General features: G+C 41.0%; 1 protein-coding gene across 7 annotated transcripts in view; it reads left to right on the forward strand.

Annotated features, from left to right (window-relative positions):
* Positions 1-20,144, forward strand: part of ARHGEF11 (Rho guanine nucleotide exchange factor 11) — a 4,318,379-nt gene that overhangs the window by 3,664,227 nt on the left and 634,008 nt on the right. For all 7 annotated transcript variants that reach the window (XM_044059024.1, XM_044059020.1, XM_044059026.1 and 4 more), the window contains 2 exons: positions 10,641-10,716; positions 16,365-16,526. In XM_044059024.1, coding sequence (XP_043914959.1) covers positions 10,641-10,716; positions 16,365-16,526 — 238 coding nt within the window. The remainder of the gene's footprint in view (positions 1-10,640; positions 10,717-16,364; positions 16,527-20,144) is intronic.

The raw sequence follows: 20,144 nt of genomic DNA on the forward strand, positions 1-20,144 counted from the left end.
GTAATATTTTCCATGTTAGGATATCAAAATTAAGTAGATAAAGCCTGTTGGCAGCCTGTCAAGAGGCAGTTTCTAACGTTTAAGTGGGACCACAGAACTTTAGTCGAACTGATATTGTCATTTTAATTTGTTCCTCAACAAATGGGTTTGGCTCTGACCCACGGATCCTACTTGGCCACTTTTCTCTTCTCGTGGGACACTGAAACTCTCAAACTCTTCCTTTACCCATAATGCACTAGCCCCTAATGTTCCTCAGATCTCATTTGCCACCTTCACATATAGACGTAGTCACTGCAAACTTTTGGGTAGTGGTGTTCATGAGTGTATTTCTTTATTTACTTATTTCTTCAAAACCTTTACCTTAAAACTACATATCCTGCCTTCTCTTTCACACTGCTGTTGTGTAATTCTTTACTACCATGGTTGCTAATCTTTCTCTTTTTTGTATTTATACGTACATCTTAAAATTACCGTCATTGGTAATACTTATTTTTTCTTTTTCTTACACAATTTAAAAAATATATATATTTCTCTAAGTTTTTTTCTTCAGTTTAGATAATGGCTGAAAAAACTTCTAGTTTTAAAAAAAGTATGACCTGCAGCCATAAAATAGAACTTTTTGATGCACACTCTCAAGTGTGTATATTGTCTAGGCCCTGCACATTTAGACTCTGTGACATATGTAAAGCATTCAATCCTAGGGTGTTAATTCATCTCAAAAATAAGTTGATCTTGAGAGGGTTACTTCAGAGCCGGAGGGCTGTCAGAGCCATAGCGTTGGTGCCAGATCCAGGGTGTTGGGAATCAACTCCAAAGCTGTCGGAATCATCTCTACCCCTTGGAGCCTCGGTGTTGGACAGCTTGGCTCTGACTCATCCTTGAGCAGTTTGCCTTTGGGTCAAAGGGTACCGACGGTCCAGAAGCATGTCTTCTCTGAGCCATTGTTTTCTTTCTTTCTTTCCCTCTGAGGCATTCTGCTTTTGAGGTAGTAGAGAGAGCTTTCTCTGCTCCTAGAGATAGGACATTTTCCACTCTCCTCGGCTTCTACTTTCCAGCCCCAGTTGTCTTTGTGTCTTAAGCCTCAACTTCCTGTACTACAGGGACAGCCAGCAGGGTGTATTGATTTCTTCTGATACTTATCCGGAGCATCCCACAAAAGAAGTTCCTAAGAAGAAAAATTGCAAGAGGAGGTACTTACACTCCCCACCATAGTCTGTCACAGAGGATACCAACTTTGATGAGGGGGAATAGTCCCCACGATCACCACCCGTTGACATCTCCTTTGGGGACATTCTAGAAATTCACAAGCAAAGAGGTGGCTGGTCTACCAACAACCCTTTCCAAGAGGAGTCTGTATTCCTGGAGACTTTTGGAGCTGGCCGTCTACCTCCTGGGTGACTCCGTCTGCCGATAAGCTCATTGATTTGATCTCTCAACATGCGTGGAAGAAACCAGATTCAGTTGAGCCAATCTCCAAGAGACCAGACAGTATCCTGGCACCACCTAATGACAGGAATTCTGGAGCAAGGGAGCACCAGTTGGTGCCATGATCATAGGTGCAGCCATGAAGAAGGAACTAGCAAAACAAAGTTCCTCTGTCCATCCCCTAACAGGGAGTCTAGGGCGCTGGACAGATTTGGGAAGTGTGTATATGCTTCAGCGACCCTTGCACTTTGGTCGCTTAATTATTTGGCACACTTCACTAGACTCCAGAGGGATTTGATTAAAGAACTTACCAAATCCCTCTCTGGGACCATTACTTCTGAGGCAGAGAGCATGATTCCTCACAGTTGGCTACCCTACAATCTATTTCAGACTCATCCATGAGACTTATCTCCCACACAGCTGAAGGTACATCAAGGTCAATGGGTTCAGGCATTTCCATTAGGAGACATGTTTGGATGCGCCTGTGTGATTTTGCGGAGACCTTCAAATCTTCCTTCATCAGTGCTTCCGTTGATGGAAGTTCTTTATTTTCCCCCAAGGTAAAAGACACACTATCCAGGTGTGAGCAGGAAGGTAAAACCCTGTCTGTTGTGGTCGTACATTTTTCGATCCCCTCAAAGGACCTTTTCTAGGAATCAACAAGGTGGTTGAAAATGTGTTTCAGAAAGTCCCAGAGTACTGTACTTTCCAAGATCCATGTGGAGATAGTTCCCCCAGGGGGACAGAGGAGAATTCTACAGAACCAGGGATCTAGAGATGTATTCACTGACAGATCCTACCCAGCGCTGCTGAAAGGAGGCCCAACTGTCCACCTCTGGAGGCAGTTGGGGGTCATTTATATCTGCACCAGAGAGCCTGGCTAGGAATTACAGAAGATTCATTGGTGCAGAAAATGATTTCCAGAGGTTAATAATATCATTTTCCCTACCACCCCCTTTGGCAGTAAACAAAATCCCTGATGTTCCACCCAATCAGAGGTAAGCAGCAGCACTCTAAGTAAACAAACTGCTAGAAAAAAAGTCATCCAAGAAGTCCCCCCCGACCAGAGAGAGTCCGGAACTTACTCAAGATTAATTTTAGTGCCGAAGAAAACAGGGAACTTAAGACCAACTTTGGAACTTAGTGTTCTGAACAAGTGAGTCCAGTGCACCAAGTTCTGGATGGTCACAGTTCAGTCCATTATGCTCTTTCTGCACAAGGGAAATTAGATGTGCTCCATAGATCTTCAGAATGCATACTAGCATATGAAAATGAACAGGCGCTCCAGGAGATGCTTATGCATCTGACTGGAAGCCAGTCATTACCAATTCAGAGCTCTGCCTTTTGGTCTAACCACAGCCCCCAGGGTATTCACTAAAAGTATGGCAGTAGTAGCAGCTCACTTGAGGCTATAGAGATTCCAGGTGTTTTCATATTTGAATGATTGGCTCCTGACCGCTTCAACCAAGCATCATCTGATCAAAGCATGAAGTTGTGTACTCCAGTTATGATTTCATCTGGGAATTACCAGGGAAATCTCAACTTGAACCAGCTCAAATATTGGAGTTGATTGGAGCCTTGTTGAATATGGTATCTCTGACTGCCTTTCTCCCTCTATCAAGTATTCAGACTGTCTGATTCCAGGTCAACTTGAACCAGCTCAAATATTGGAGTTGATTGGAGCCTTGTTGAATATGGTATCTCTGACAGCCTTTCTCCCTCCATCAAGTATTCAGACTGTCTGATTCCAGGTCAAAAAGATCATTTAAAGCTTTCCCTTTCAGCTTGACTGATCCTTCAAGCTTTGGAGTTAATGTCTGCTGCGATAGTCTTGGTTCGATTAGCAAGGTATCACATGAGAATTCTTCAGTGGACCTTAGTGGCTCAATGGTCCATTCTTCACAAACCCTTATCCACCCAAATCAAGATAACTCAGGCCTGCAAGAATTACCTCCTATGGTGGGTATACTCTGCTCAGAAAATGCAAGATTGTCCCTTTATTCTCCCTCAGCCCAAGGCCATAGTTACCATGGATGCTTCCCAGATGCGGGGGACATTTCTTGGGGAAAGACAGTTCAAGGCACATGGTTCCCTGAAGAGGCCAGCACGCATATAAATGTCCTGGAAATCAGAGCTGTTGTCCTAATGTTGCAGGCTTTTCAAGACTCTCTTCCCTCCAGTACTATTGCAGTTCAGATGGACAGTATGTCAGTGGTCTGGTACATCAGCAAACAATGAGGAACCAGACTTTTTCCCCTGTGTCAAGAAGCTATGAAAGTGTGGCAGTGGGTGATCTCATCCCATTCGGTTTCTGATAGCAACACACATTCCAGGGATATCCAGTGTGATAGCAGACAAGTTAAGCATGTCCATTCTAATGCATCATGAGTGTTCCCTCAATATGAAAGTTGAGGAAAATATTTTCCATTGATGGGCCAACCTTGCTGCAACTTCTTTGCATCTCCCCTCAACAGTAAGTGCAGCAGGTTCTTTGCCTTGATCCTCCCACAAGGGAAATCAGTGAGGGATGCTCTTCTCCATGATTAGCCCCCCAGTCTCCTCTTCGCTTATCCCCTGGTACCTCTAATCCCAAAATGTCTTCAGAAAGCATCTCCATTGAAGAGCACAGTTATCCTCATTGCCCCTTATTGGCCTCATCAGATTTGTTTCCCTTTTTTTTTTTGGCCTCATCTCCTTCACCTGACATGGATTCCGAATCCAATTCCAGACCTTCTGTGTCACCCAACAGATGATACCACCTGGATATTCTAGGCCTAAAGTTGATTGTATGGTTTCTCTACTTCCACTGATAGCTGGACAGCCCAGGCTCTCATCCCCTGTTCACCACATTCTTTTGTCTTCCCGTAAAACTTCCACTAGGAAAATTTACAGAAGTAAATGGAAAAGATTTGTTTTCTGTGTGCAGCAAAAAGACATCGATCCCTTTTCAACACCAGTACCTTTCTTGAGTTTTTCGCTGCAATTTTTAATTAAGATGCTAGCTCTTCAACTATTACACTACAACTAGCTGCCATTTCTAATTTTTACATAGTAAGTAATTCATCTCTGGCCTCTTCCAAACTGTGTAAGGCCTTTATTAGGGGAACCTTTGTTCTTAGACCCCCTTTTAAAGATCCCACACCTCGGAGGATTTAAATATTGTTTTACAATCATTGACACAAACCTCTTTTGAACTGGCAGCTAAGTGTGAACTAAAGTTTTTAACCTGGAAGACCATCTTTTTAGTGGCCATTACCTCTGCTAGAAGAATCTCAGAACTTCAAGCCCTGTCTTCTAAGCCTCCTAATCTTATTTTTCAAAAGGATAGGGTATCCTTATGAACCAATCCATCCTTTCTTCCTAAGGTGGTATCAGAATTCAGTATCAGTCAAACTGTCAACCTTCCAATTTTCTTTGTCAAACAAAGGAGAGTATATGTTGCACTTTGTTGTATGTTCCCAGACAGTTATGTTTTTACCTACATAGGACAAAAAGTTTCAGGAAATGAGAACAATTATTTGTCTCCTTTTTGGGTTCAAAATTGGGCAAATCAGTTACTAAAATGACTTTAGCCAAATGGTTTATGGATTGTATTTCCTTTATTTAAGAAAAATCAGGTTTGTCTTTACCAAAACCACTAAAATCTCATTCCACCAGGTCTATGGCAACAACTTCTTCTGCGTTTTTATCCAGCTCTTCCTTTGATGATATTTGTACAGCTGCAGCTTGGGCTAATCCTCCTACTTTTATTGCTCATTGCACATTAGATCTGGTCTCTATGAGATGAGCAACCTTCGGCTCAGTGGTGCTCAGGAGTATCCTTCCTTAGAGTCCTCAAGGGATTTAGGTAGCTCTGTCCCATTTGTTGAGGATGGAATGAAAGTGGCAGCATCAGAAAAAAAGTTACGTTCCACCAGTGTTTTACATTTTCATTCTTCCTCAACTGCTCTCCTTCCAACCCCCTACCAATTTAACTTTTGGAGGATTGGAAGATGCTGCAGGAGTTAGTGTTCCTTTAGTTGAGCACCAGATGCTGTTATTTCATGTTCTTTTTATGTTATACAGGTTTAAAGGGCAGCAAACAAGATCTGAGGTATGTTGGAGGACTAGTGCATTGTGGGTAAGGGAGGAGTTTGACAGTTTCAGTGTTCCACGAGTTGGAAAAAGCAGCAGAGTTAGATCAGAGGGTCGAATCCAAAGCCATTTGTTGAGGAAGAATGAAAATGGACAATACAGATGGAATGTTATGGCGAGCATATAACTTTTTTCCTCCAGTGCAAGTCATAAAACACTTTAGAAAAGTCCCATAACCACATAAAAGCAGTATTAAGCATACAAACAGCACAGTAATAAGTTAGAGTTCACAGAGGAATTAACAGTAGTAGTAAATAGCAAATAAAACATCATATATGTTAAATTAAAACGTTAACAGACACACAACTTTTTCTTTCTGTCTTATTGAAAAAAAAATGTGTGTATATATATATATATATATATATATATATATATATATATATAATAAAGAAGGGACAGTCCTAAAGGGATCTTGTTTGAGTATGGAGGCTGTAATCCACCAATGCAGGCTGCTGAGGAGATTCAAGTGTCCTTCAGGTGATACTGAAGAGTGAATGACTGACTGACTGTGACAGAGTTCGACATCCCCTGGTGACCGGGGCATTTGTTTAGTCCCTGTCACAGAGAGTCAGAGGAGGTGATTCTGAACTCTGGAAAGCTTCCAGAGAAGGTCTTTGTGTTGGCACAGAACCTATATGCCACTGAGGCAGTGAAATTCAAACATTTGCTGTCACAAATACATAGGACTTTGTAACTGTAGTTAGCCCTTTAGTTGCAGCTCTCCAGTATTCAACCTACTTCTCTGTTCCTTAGTTTCAAGTATTTTATTAGCTAGAATAATAAAATTTCAGCACCCCCCCCCCCCCGGTTATAAATCTGTATGTATCTTCTGTCCTGACTAGGAGTTTTTCCATTGGATAATTGTTTCAAAGTGTCCCAAGCTTCTTGGATAGTGATAGGAAGCATCATTATCTCTGTCGCTACAGGATCTAAAGTGAGGTTGGGTAAGCAATCCAAATACTCAAGGGAGTCTCGCATTCATCAGATTGTAATCTTGTGTAATATGTGGCAAAGGTCTGCAGGCTGTCGGGTGGAGAGTGAACATCTCTCTCACTTAAAAAAAAAAAAAAAAAAAAAAACTTGCCTTTTTACCGTTTGCTTACAGAGGCAGAGGGATAAATATTTATTTTTTAATGGAAGTAGAATCGGACAATTTTAATTTCAGTAATTTTGTGCCTGATGAGCTTTATAGGAGAGATGATGCTTAATCTTTTTATTTATTTTATTTTATTTTACATTTGTTGACCGGGCTAGTCTGACTGGCTATATGTCCATTTTCAGTAGAGACCCGGGGAGAAAAGCTCCACTACAGCAATTATACACATATACAGATCTGAAAGTAAGTGCCATAAAAGAATAATATTTAAAAACTAGTACATCATAGATACCACTTTAAGTAGATAACCAATAGGAAATAGAGTGACTTGAAAACTTAGACAACAGTAGAAAGAAGGAAACATCTATACATGTAAAAATTGATCATATTAGAAAAACAGAATAGTAAAAATATAATAAAATAATGACAATTTTTTTTTCCTTTTTCCCTAATCATTTTCATTTTTATTCACTCCACAGCTTCCCACATTTTACCTGCGCCTGAGCCCCTGTAAGGTTTCCCCTGAAAGGTTTCTAAATTGGTTCAGAAGCATCTGCTAACAGTATCTGTGTGAATTATAAGAGAATTAGCCAAGAGTAATTTTGAAGTGTCCCAATTTCTTAATTACAGAGTTATGGAAAAGACTGGATAAGTCCGCTACAGGTGTGAAGAAAGGTCTGCAGCTCAATTCTAAAAGGAGCCCTCCTTATAAAGAGATAAATTTAATTACCATAATAACTTCTGAGAGTTAAAATCTAAATCTTAAAGGTGTGTAACATCTTGGAGCATAGAAATATCAAAATTTAGTTAAATTGGTGAAAATCAGTTTTACTCAGTATTACAGTCAGTACTAGAACAGTGGAGGCCACAGTGGTGCAGCACTTAGCATTGTCGCCTCACAGCAAAAGGTTCTCCGGTTCGATTCTTGGCTGGAGTGCCTTTTGTGGGGAGTCTGCATGTCCTCCCAGCGGTTGAATGAACGTTAAAGACATGCAGGTAGGTGCGTGTGTGTGTTCCTTCTTTCAAGGTTGAGTGTCTGGATGGCAACTTGGCACCATAAAAATCCACTACCAATCATTAGTGGACCAGTGATCTGCTGTGGCCACCCCTAACCGGGGAAAAGCCGAAAGACCTTTTAAGACTAGAACAGTTATGCATTTCCAGAGTACTCCTGCACTGAGAGAGCCACCCCATTTGTGGTTTTCAGTTTGTCCACAAGCTGTTTTTCCCTAAAAAATGGAAACCGTTTGAGTGGTCTCTGGGATAAAGTCATGACTTTGGCAGCAGTAGAATTAACCAAAGCCGAGTGCCTAACCTTGTGCCCTGAAGTGTCCACTGCTAAAGTTGGGTGATGGCATTATCCTGTGTAACAAGCAAAACTCAGCCACCCAGAGGAGCCACTTTAAGGATGGCAGGATAGATGTGCTTAAATTTCCATCTGTTTGCTTTACAAAATTGTCATGCCTAACCAAAAGACAGCCCTATACTGACAAGTGCACAAAAATAAGTCCTCTTCTACAAAAGCTACTTGCATTAATCTATAGCTGCTTGTCAGGAACCCATAGCTTCCCTCTCTACTTGATAGTATAGCTAAGAATTGTAATTAGAGTCAGTCTAGGGAACATTGCCTAAACTGCTGAGGGACATGTTCATGGTGCACATGTTCTATAATGAGATCCTGCTCTGGAATGTCTGGCCACAGCTTAGACGTCATGTACTTCAGACAGTTTTGGCATTCAGACCGCTCTCGTATTGCTGTAACACTGACATTCTTCCATCAGCTTCTGTATTCCATGTCTGTCACTTTATTTTCCAACATTTCCATTCTGCCTTGGTCTTTTGCAGGCTTTGCTCCAGTACTGTCCAACTGAACTACCACCAACTCAGTCTAACATCCCATCTGAAGGGTGGCCCTGTTTTGGGGCCTTTGTTCCCTCGTTGTTTTAGGCTTTGTCCAGATTTTTTGAGCTAAGAGGATGAGAAGTATGGAACTGTTGGGAGTATAACTGCAGTTTGAGATGGAATTTGACTAAAACCATTGAAACTTCCTGTAAACACCCCCCCCCCCACACACACACACACACACACACAAAGCTGAGACATGATCAGAAAGCCAGAATGAAAATGTAAACAAAACAAAAAAAAAACAGAATCAAAACAAAAAAGTTTCTGGGACTGTCCTTTTAAGGTCTGATTTTTCTGAAAGGTGACAGACTGGCAGTGAAGAACATGAGGCATCACTTAATTACACCCCAGGGATTCCAGACATAAGGTTTCATTGCCTTCAAAAAAGAATGTTCCATTGGTTCCTAGCTCTGCAGTGTCTTCTGCATCGAAAACCCTTGTACTGCCAGACACTTCTAAGGGTTTTAGTCCCTTTAGGAGACTCACAGCTGTTATTTTGGGTTACCATTTTGTCCTTGACAAATTCAGAGCTGTGATATTTTAGCATTAAGCTAATCTTTTATCTTTTCATTAACCCTTTGCTGAAAGTTTTTTGGCTCATTTCCCGGTGTCCAGGGTTTTTCCGAGAGACCTTTTTCACTTGAAGCCTTCTGTTGAATAACATACTTACATTTTTCCATAATTTTTGTCACTGTGATTTTAAACGTGTTTCTAAGTAGTGTCCCACATTTCCTTTTGGAAGTGTGAATAATCATGTGTTGTTTGGTTTTCAGATTTTATGTTAATTAGACCTTTAGATTTTTGACTGGATGTTCCTACATTTCAAGGGCCCTTCTTCCTATCTGTAATCTTTGCAAGTTGAGTGATAATGGGTAGGGCAGTTCTTGAATGACTTCTGTCTTGAGCATTTATGCCTCCTGTTCAATAGATACTGTTGAGTAGGCGTATATGTGAGGACACTTTGGATTTGCCAGCCTATGATAAGTAATTCACATATAAACAAGTAGGTAAGCACTTAAACTTGCTATATAATGAAACATCATGGCTCTTTTAGTCAAGACACAAAATATTGCAACTAAGACATCTAAAATTTACTGTAATTTAAATAGGCACTTAAAACTGGAGGTATACTCATACATCATGTATCTGTTAGCCAAGACACAAAGTATTGCAACCAGGACATATTAAAGTTTACAGTGATGGCAGCTTAAAACACTATAAGGCTCAGAAATGCATAGCACTAGAAAATGATTGTGTTTGGTGCATGAGCTTGCATAGTGTATGTTCCCATTCTGTAAATATATTATCCTCAAAGTCACACAGATTTAGAGAAAAGGGAAAAAAAATTAAAAAAAATGCCCTTTTTTCCAAGTCTTCTGATATTAGTGGTTCCATTACACAATACCTGGGACATTGCATCATCTGATATACTGAAACACTGACGATGCATTTTGCTTAAAAATGCAGTACACTTCAAATGCCAACAGAACATAAAGCAACAAACTGTAGTGCTCTCACCAAAACGTCACTTCTTTGGGGGCTGAAATCAGAAGAGTCCGATTCCTTTTGCCTGCCCATAAATGGTTTGTTTTGGGCTTATTACGGCTGTCCTTTTTATGGATAATGCTTCTCTCCTTATTTCTGGACTAGGTAGGTGGTCAAGAACTGAAGGCGAATGGCGTATGCCTCCTTGTTTGAATGTTCCTCTTTTGACAGTGTGACCATTTCTTGAAAGTGAAGAGAACCTTTCACGGAAGCCTGTTTCTTTAGACCACGTTCTGCAATTGTGAAGACAGTATTTCTGGAAATGTTTTCTGATTTCAGTTCAAGATCTACAGTAGAATAAGTGCTGCTGTCACTTCTTTCCCCATCTTCACTGACAAGTTACAATTACAGCTGTCTGATATTGTGTGCTTTTAGTAATGGAAGACTCCCATTAGTGTTGTCGTACATGTTAATAGTTAACACCTGCCTTGTTTCTGTATACATTGTTAAAATCTGTAGCATTTTGTTCAGGCCCTTCAATGAGTAATAAAGAAAGAAATGTCATGTGTGGTATGTGTTTCATCTTTTCTTGCAGCAACTTGACCTTACCACGAAGAGAATGATCCACGAGGGGCCTTTGACGTGGCAAATCAGCAAGGATAAAACTATTGGTAAGTACTGTGGAAGCACAAAGGATTTTCTTCCACTTTACTTCTCATTCATTGTCTGTACTGTCACTTGTTTCAACAGTAAGTGTTTCTGCACAGATCATTTATTCTTTTCTAAGGCATGGAGTCCACAGAACTTAATTAATGCAGATCTGGTTCCTCTTCAGCTGTTTCTGTATGTGACACCACATGGAATATATGGCTGTTACTGATATGATGATGTACATGTGATATTCCTCCTACAGGTTGATAATCCTGAGAACTGAAGTGCCAGGGTAATGTGACTGTCACTTTGCATATCACCAGTACAGCTGCTGCACATCTGATAGAAGGTACTGGCTTTTTGAATGTTAGTGTAATGATTCACCATTTCTTACTCTCACAGCAAGCAGTTCCCTTACGATATTGTTACTTAGAATCTGTGAGACCAAAGTAACAAGTGTTTTGCTAGATCAGTTTCTCCAGGTTTACTTTGTGTACTAACGCCTAACCTAACATCAAGGACTTTCCCGATGGATCCTGTGTTTCTCTCACACCCAGTTATCATCAGTTATGTTTTCTTGAAGTTATTATAAATTTGGTATGTTTTTGGCAGAGCAGGACATGTTGTCATATACTGAGTATTTGAATGTATACAGTGGATATAAAAAGTTTGCACACCCCTGTTAAAATGCCAGTTTTTTGTGATATAAAAAATGAGGCCACAATAAATCATTTAATGTGACCTATAACCTGTACAATTCATTTGAGAAACAAGCAAATCTGTTAGGGGAAAAAATATAAAAAATAAATGTACAATACGCTGGTTGCATAGGTTTGCACACCCTTACATTAATACTTTGTTGTGTGTGTGCACACCCTTAAACTAATACTTTGTTAAAGCATCTTTTGATTTAATTACAGCATTCAGTCTTCTTCGGTGGGAGTCTATCATCATGGCACATCTTGACTTGGCAATATTTGCCCACTCTTCCTTGCAAAATCGCTCCAAATCTGTCAGATTGCGAGGACGTCTCTTGCGCACAGCCCTCTGCAGGTCACCCCACAGATTTCCTATTAGATTTAGGTCTGGGCTCTGGCTGGGCCATTCCGAAACTTTAATTTTCTTATGGTGAAGCCATTCTTTTGTTGATTTGGATGTATGCTTGGGGTCGTTGTCGTGTTGAGAGGTAAAATTCCTCTTCATCTTCAGCTTTCTAGCAAATGCCCGAAGGTTTTGGGACAAAAGTGACTGATGTTTGGAATTGTTCATAATTCCCTCCACTTTGACTAAAGCCCCAGTTCCAGCTGAAGAAAAGCAACCCCAAAGCATGATACTGCCGCCACCATGCTTCACCATGGGGATGGTGGTGTTCTGGTGATGCGAAGTGTTGTTTTTGCACCAAATGTACCTTTTGGAATTGTGGCCAAAAAGTTCAACCTTGGTCTCAGACCATAACGCATTTTCCCACATGCTTTTAGGAGACTTGATGTATTGTTTTGCAAATTTTAGCCAGGCCTAGATATTTTTCTGTGTAAGAAAAGGCTTCCATCTTGCAACTCTACCCCATAGTCCCGACATATGGAGAATACGGGAGATTGTTGTCACATGTAGTACACAACCAGTACTTGTCAGAAATTACAGCCTCCCTAACCAGTTTTTATCTTGTCTTTTCATCAATTTTGGAGGGACGTCCAGTTCTTTGCAACATCACTGTTGTCCCATATTTTCTACACTTTTTGATATCTGTCTTCATTGTGTCCATGGTATATCCAGTGCTGTGGACATTTTTTTGTACCCTTCTCCTGACTGATACCTTTTTTAACAATGAGATCCCTTTGATGCTTTGTAAGCGCTCTGCGAACTATGGCTTTCGCTGTAACAGGCAACTGAGTAAATGTCAGGAATATCCTACTAGGACAGCTGAACTTTATTTGGGGTTAATCAGAGTCTCTCTAATTGATGGCAGGTGCGTACCCAAGAAGACTGAATGCTGTAATTAAATCAAAAGGTGCTTCAACAAAATATTAGTTTAAGGGTGTGCACGCACAACAAAGTATTAGTTTAAGGGTGTGCACGCACAACAAAGTATTAGTTTAAGGGTGTGCACGCACAACAGAGTATTAGTTTAAGGGTGTGCACGCACAACAGAGTATTAGTTTAAGGGTGTGCACGCACAACAGAGTATTAGTTTAAGGGTGTGCACGCACAACAGAGTATTAGTTTAAGGGTGTGCACGCACAACAAGGTATTAGTTTAAGGGTGTGCACACGCAGCAAAGTATTAGTTTAAGGGTGTGCACACAACAAAGTATTAGTTTAAGGGTGTGCACACACAACAAAGTATTAGTTTAAGGGTGTGCACACAACAAAGTATTAGTTTAAGGGTGTGCACACAACAAAGTATTAGTTTAAGGGTGTGCACACAACAACAAAGTATTAGTTTAAGGGTGTGCACACACAACAAAGTATTAGTTTAAGGGTGTGCACGCACAACAAAGTATTAGTTTAAGGGTGTGCACGCACAACAAAGTATTAGTTTAAGGGTGTGCACGCACAACAAAGTATTAGTTTAAGGGTGTGCACGCACAACAGAGTATTAGTTTAAGGGTGTGCACGCACAACAGAGTGTTAGTTTAAGGGTGTGCACGCACAACAAGGTATTAGTTTAAGGGTGTGCACGCACAACAAGGTATTAGTTTAAGGGTGTGCACGCACAACAAAGTATTAGTTTAAGGGTGTGCACACAACAAAGTATTAGTTTAAGGGTGTGCACACAACAACAAAGTATTAGTTTAAGGGTGTGCACGCACAACAAAGTATTAGTTTAAGGGTGTGCACGGACAACAAAGTATTAGTTTAAGGGTGTGCACACACAACAAGGTATTAGTTTAAGGGTGTGCACGCACAACAAGGTATTAGTTTAAGGGTGTGCACGCACAACAAAGTATTAGTTTAAGGGTGTGCACACACAACAAAGTATTAGTTTAAGGGTGTGCACACACAACAAAGTATTAGTTTAAGGGTGTGCACACAACAAAGTATTAGTTTAAGGGTGTGCACACAACAAAGTATTAGTTTAAGGGTGTGCACACACAACAAAGTATTAGTTTAAGGGTGTGCACACTTACACTACTAGCATATTGTTCATTTTTTTATTTTTTTCCCCTAATAGATTTGTTTGTTTTTCAATTGAATTGTACAGGTTAAAAGTTGCATTAAAGGTGGGAAAAGTTTTGAAAGTATTTATTGTGGTCTCAATTTTTTATATCACAAAAAACTGGCATTTTAACAGGGGTGTGTGAAGTTTTTATATCCACTGTAGCTCCTCTGCCTCTCATTTCATGTATGCTGCTAACAGAGTTTATATCTCTGATGAAAAGTTCTGCATTCACATGCTATTTCATTTCCTCTGTCATAACTGTTGAATCTGAGAAAAATGGAAGATGGCTCCTTTTGACACCTGACAGGTGGCCTGAGATTCACTTGAGATTCTGCTGAGAGGAATGGATATGGCCATTGCCTTCTAGAGCTGCAACTTCTTAGTCAGTGGTGTATTAGGTTTCCCAAGGGTTGGGATCAGCTTCAACTAAATGAGATTTGTTTCAGTTTAGACTCTTCATTTCTGGGGGGAACTCGAGACCCAAAAGAGACACATCCCCTGTCTTTCATTCTGGAGTCCTTGCTTCCGTTATTCCTTCCTGAACAATGTGCTTGTTCGTCTCCTTAGCCTTATCTCATGGAATGGCGTCTTGATTCAGTCATTCATTCACATACTGGTTGTCCTCACGGTTGAGAATGCCTCTGCTAGAGCTTGCCCTTCAGTGTGTTTCAACTATTTCATCTGATTCAGAGATGATTTTCAGGGTGAGTCTGTGCCAAGGTCCACAGTCCATCTGCAAGAGATTGTGCATTTGTTCATTTTTTTGTGGGGTTTGCGGTCTGTGATGCAGGACTCTATGCATAAGAATTTTGGTTGAATGCAAGCATGTGAGCCTCCAGAGGTGTCTCACCATCATGAGCAGCTCTGATTGGCCTGACTTCACATATGGTGTGCTCGTACATTAACAATGTGCTGTGAATTGGCGTGATGTCACTTTCTCCCCAGCAATGGGAAGGGGGGACTAAAAGACTCTTTACAGGCAAATTTCTCTTAGGAGTCTGGAGTGGTGGGCCTTTGTTTCTTAAGTGGGTTAAGCCTTTGGGTGCTTCATCTCCTTCATTCCATACAGAACAAACGCTCCTTTAAAGAGGTGGCACTTAACATTTTTGTTTTATCTGTCAGGGGTAGTCATTTCCATGCACCATGCTTGCCCCAGATGCTAGGCTTATTCTTAAGACACTAATAATCAGGATTCTTTTGTGCAATGACTAGTGTGCAGTATGCAAGTTTTATCTCAGGAGATCGAGGTTGTAGTCCCCTGAGGAAATTTTTCCCAAATTGCGGCAACCTCTGAGTTTGTATTTATAAGTGTTGTGGGGTGAAGAAGAGGGTACAGTCTAGCAAGTTGGGGGCTTCATGCAAAAGAACCTCTTTAGTAATTTGTGCACACATTAGAGGAATATCAGTCTTTTGTGATCACAGTTGTATGAGACCTTCACAAAAACATTAATGTCTTGACATGGAGCCAATATTCTCTCCCCAGAAGACAGTCTTTGCTGTTATCAGAGATATTCACACAGTATTACTGCTTCCAAAAGAGGTTGATGCCTGATCCCATCCTTTGACAGATTGGCATTAGACTTTGTCTTTTCTGAGGCTGAATTTCTGTAGTTGAAGGAGGGGCTTTGCCTGTGCCCAGCAACTTCATAATTAATGCACTGAGAGGGATACAAGGCTGGCAGGAAGGTCTGTTCCTTAGCCACTTTGAGATTCCAAACCATCAGATATGCACTCACCTGTCCAGGTTTTAGGGTCTGCTGGTGAAGTGGGCCATGACAGCTCTGGAGATATTCGGTGAGTTTAGAATTGGGTAGGATTTCACCTTTAGTATGGAAACTACAGTTTCAGCATGACCCCACCTATTTATAGGTTCATAGGTTCATACTAGCCTAATGACCACCAGGGACTTTACAAGCATAGCCATGCAACCCAACCCAGTTTTGTCCCAGAGTTCCTTGAACGCCTGTATGGTGGGGTATGTTAGTAAAGAGATGGGTAAGGTGTGTGGAAAAGGTATTTTATTTGGGGATTCATTTACATTCATTGATGGAGTGTTGCATTTAAATCATCTCTGTGTTATAGCCATTGTTTATAGATTGTTTAGACATTCATTTGTTCATTTTGATGTTAAATTTTCTTTTCTCTCAGTTTCCTTTTTCTCCAACACCTGTTACGTTATTCATAAGACTGAGGGGGTAGAAGATGCTAGTGCCTGCATTGTGTCCATTGTGTCCATTTCTGAGTTCTTCTACTGGTAATGCCAGTGCTAACACATGACCATCATGCATTAGAGAAAGGGCTACTATATCCCCACCCAACCCTTGCTCAAGTTACCATGTGTGAATATTGGAAGTATTATGCAATGTAAAAGGTTATGTTGAGTTTGTATCTTCAAGCTGCTTTGCCATCTCTAGTCATCGCCTGCATTGTGAAGTGATTTCTGGCACAAGAGACCGTATAGTACTTGTTTCTTTGTGCCTCTCACAGCTGGTGCCTTTCTGTTTTTCAGACATACAGGTGTTGCTGCTTGAGGATCTTCTAGTGCTGCTTCAGAAACAAGATGACAGATATTTATTAAAATTCCACATCAAGGCAGTGACAGCAAATGTGAAGCAGGCACTCAATCCTGTTCTCAAGTTGAAATCAATGCTGGTACGAGATGTTGCAACAGGTATGTTACTACAGCAGGCCTTTTCTGATCTGTGTCTGACTTGTATTTCTGCCCTTTTGGAACATTGAATGTGATGATAAAATAGGTAATATTATAGTAGAGTAATTAGTAACTGTATTTTTACAAGGAATGTCATAGCATTATTTGGTTTCAGAGGAATAACATGTCACAGGTGCGTGTTACTTTCACTTTTTAATTTGTTAGGTAGGAGTACCTCAAAAGTATTAGTGGCTTAAAGTGCTATTCTAGACTTTGTGATCTAGAAATAACTAATGAATTTTAGTGTGTTACCATACCACTTGCAGGCTTTACTTACTATATAGTAACACATTCTTTTGCATTATTGACACTGTCCAGCAGGACAACCTGAGATATAATCTAGGGGAAGTTGTAGTGTTACTTGAGGCATAAATCATGGTGTAGGTTGCACAGTAAGCTAAATTTACAATGTATTATTACCCAAAAAAGCAAAACCAAGTGTAGGACTGGCAGAAGATTTTCACTTTTCCACCATTGTGTTTATATTTGGTTTAGAATCTCAGGTGAAAGCAACCATAAAAATGTACACATTGTGCAAGTACTATGGTAATCCCTTCATTAATCACAGGAGATAACATTAAGGACAACTTGGAAGCCTAAGGGTCTTGAATAATAACTGTGGCTCTTATCTTGTCCTTTCCGTCCATCCTGATGGGTTATCCATCTCAGGGTAAGTCTGAGCCAGCAGTAGCATTAGAGCTTCTCTAACCTCCAGTCTCATCTCTCCCTTAATTCTGTGCTCTAGCATTTTTGCCCTACATCTCATTTGCCACGTTTTTAATCAGACAGCAATTTCTAGGGCTCCACTCTTTGTTTGCCATTTATTAAGAAAAGTGCAGTTTTCCTTATGTTATCCTAACCTCTTAGCAGGATTTCTTCAGGTTTGTCTTAATTTTCTCCAAAAATACTGTTAAAAAAGAAAAAAAAGCTTTGTGCCCCCCCCCAATCTGTCTGAGGCCTACCCAAGTCTGTTAGTTAAGGTTTTTCTCTTTTGGTTTTCTTTTGGTCATCAAAAAGGCTTTGAGCTTTAAAAAAATGCCTTTCAGTACAGGCACAAGATCCTGCCTCAGGATCCGCTTATTTAGTGCATGTATTGACTTGGTCCTGATCACTTTAAAGCTGATTGTGACATCTGTTCTTCCTTCGGCCAGTAGACCTTGTTGGACATTAAAAACAGGTTGATTATTCAGAGCCTTTTTTTGTGGGAGAAGTAGCAGGCTCTTCTTCAGATAAGCTCCTCTCCCTCAGCTTCCCACAGGTGCTGAGAGGCAGGTAGTAAGATTTTTTGAAAAAGAAAAGGAAGGAAGTTAGTGGCAGTAACAGGTGTGACAAAGTGAAAAGAAAAAGACCCTCCCCACCAGCTTCTCCATGTCCAAAAATGTCTTGGTCTCCAAGGCTGTTCCTGCTCTTGGAATGTGAAGTTGTCCTATCTTGCCTTCATTCTGTACTTGTGGGTTCAGAAGTGATCCTTGAGTCCAACTTGGCCGTTTACAAAAGCTCGGTCTCCATCTAGCTCATGGCTTATCCCTATTCCATGATGCTCTAGGGCACTCTCCAGATTTCATTTGCCACTAAACAGATTCGGTGTTTTTCAACTGGCTCTGGCTAAGTTACCTTTTCAACTTGTATTATACATTTAAAGCATCTACTTTCCTCTTTAAAGAATTTGTAACTCATACCCTAGTTAGTCGTTTGACTTTGTTAGTCAAAATATTAGACTGTGTCCGTTACTTGCTGTTCCTTTTTTGGGCCATCGTTTGTCTCAAGGCCCATAGTTTCATCCTTATCCCGGCTTCCCTGTGTGTGTGAACCTTAAATTACAGTTATTTAGCCTTGTGTCATGTTTACTTATTAGCTTATAGGTATTTTTTACTCGGATATAATTCCGTGTGTGTTGAGTTTTTTCTGTACATGGAATTAGTTTGTATCCTTTTCTGCTAGTCTCTCATTTAACTTAGAGAGTGACTCCAGTTTGATTTAGAGGGCTTTTTCCTGTGTGGTGTGCCTTTTGTTCTATCATAAAAAAAGGGTTTCAGGTGGTTTCTTCTGTTTTCCTACTTAAATAGCTCATTTAAGTTAGAGCTCTTTTAGGCTGTAGATAGTGTTATTGCTTCAATAGTTTACTGCTATTGTTGAGTTGTGTTGCTACTTGCTGATGCTATGTCTAAGCAATCAAAGGACACTAAACCTTCAGGGTTTAAGAAATGTTCTAACTGCTCTCAGAAAATGTCTTTGATGGATGGTCGTATTGAATGTGCCTATTGCCTTGGAGCAGTACATTTGTAGGAGTCATGCTCCATATGCCATTCATGTATGTTGAGGGTTCTCCTTGAAAGTAAAAAGAAGCTCATATTGACAGGATTGTTAAAGACTTCTTTTTCGGAAATCTTAGAAGAAGGTTAGAGTGCATTAAAGAAAACCTCTTCCCTTCCTTCTAGATCTGAGAAATCAAGTAAAAGATCTTCATCCTCCTCACAGCAATCTGGACCTTCAAATAAAATTTCAGAAATTACTTCATCGGACCCGAAATACATCTGGCCCGAAAAACCTTCTACCTCCGCTCCTCCTGTTTTGGAACTGATAGTACTGCAGTCTCGGAGCCAGTTCCCTGTCCTGGAGCCGGTATCTCCGTCTTTAAGGTCACCTATACTACAAAGGCCAAGAGCTCCTGCCCACTCTTTTTGGTCCTCCAGGAGTTTGTCAGAAGATGTGGATCGTGTGGTATGGAGGCTCTTGAATACACCTGTGTTGGCCAAATTATTGTCGGAGCCTACCCAGAGGGTTTTGGAACTGAGTGGACCTACCCCATCACTATCATTTCCTCCTCCAACCCGCTGGAATGCTCTGAGCTGATTGTAGTGGAATCGTCGGAGCCAAGATCTGTTCCAGGATCGGCTGCTCCAACTTCTGAGCCAACTTCCTCAGTGCAGTCTGAGCTTGAGGAGTCTAGGAGCTGACACTCTCCGGTCAGATCTGGGGGAGGACAATCAGATCAGACAGTTGGATCCGAACTTGCCTCTCTGGGCCTCGGCACGAGTGAGCTTAGCTCCTTCGTCAGCTCTGGAGCCAACCCCCTTGGTGCCAGAGAAGCCTTCTAGTTTTTCGGAACCGGGACCGTCTTCTGGTCATGGGCAGGGGGGCTTTCGAGGAGTTGAGCGTGCTGTCCCCACAGGCAGCCCCACTCTCAGATCCAGTCATTTCTCCCCCAAAGACACCGGTGTCCTTCTCATCACAACCAATTCCACACAGCCGTGTAGACCCAAGGCCTCAGGATTCCCCAGTGGGTGAACCCTTCTCTTTCGAAACCTCTCCAGAATGCCCTTCTGAAGAGGTCCTTTACAAGAGCTTATGCAAGAGGAAGCATTTGGACTCTGCAGAGGAGTCAGTCACATCGGACACAGACCTTGATGAGTCAGAAGGATCCCCATGGTTAGTGAAGAAAAAGACAAACTGGTTCCAACACAGCACTCTTTAATAGCAACACAACAAGGTAAGCGCTTTCACGGATTACATCCGCTTCCTCAGACCAAAATATTAAAACTCAAGTCACATCTTTAAACATTCTAGCAGCCAATGAGG

Source organism: Protopterus annectens, chromosome 17.part0 (genome assembly GCF_019279795.1).
Source record: "Protopterus annectens isolate FY-2018-M chromosome 17.part0, PAN1.0, whole genome shotgun sequence".
NCBI classification, from domain to species: Eukaryota; Metazoa; Chordata; order Ceratodontiformes; family Protopteridae; genus Protopterus; species Protopterus annectens.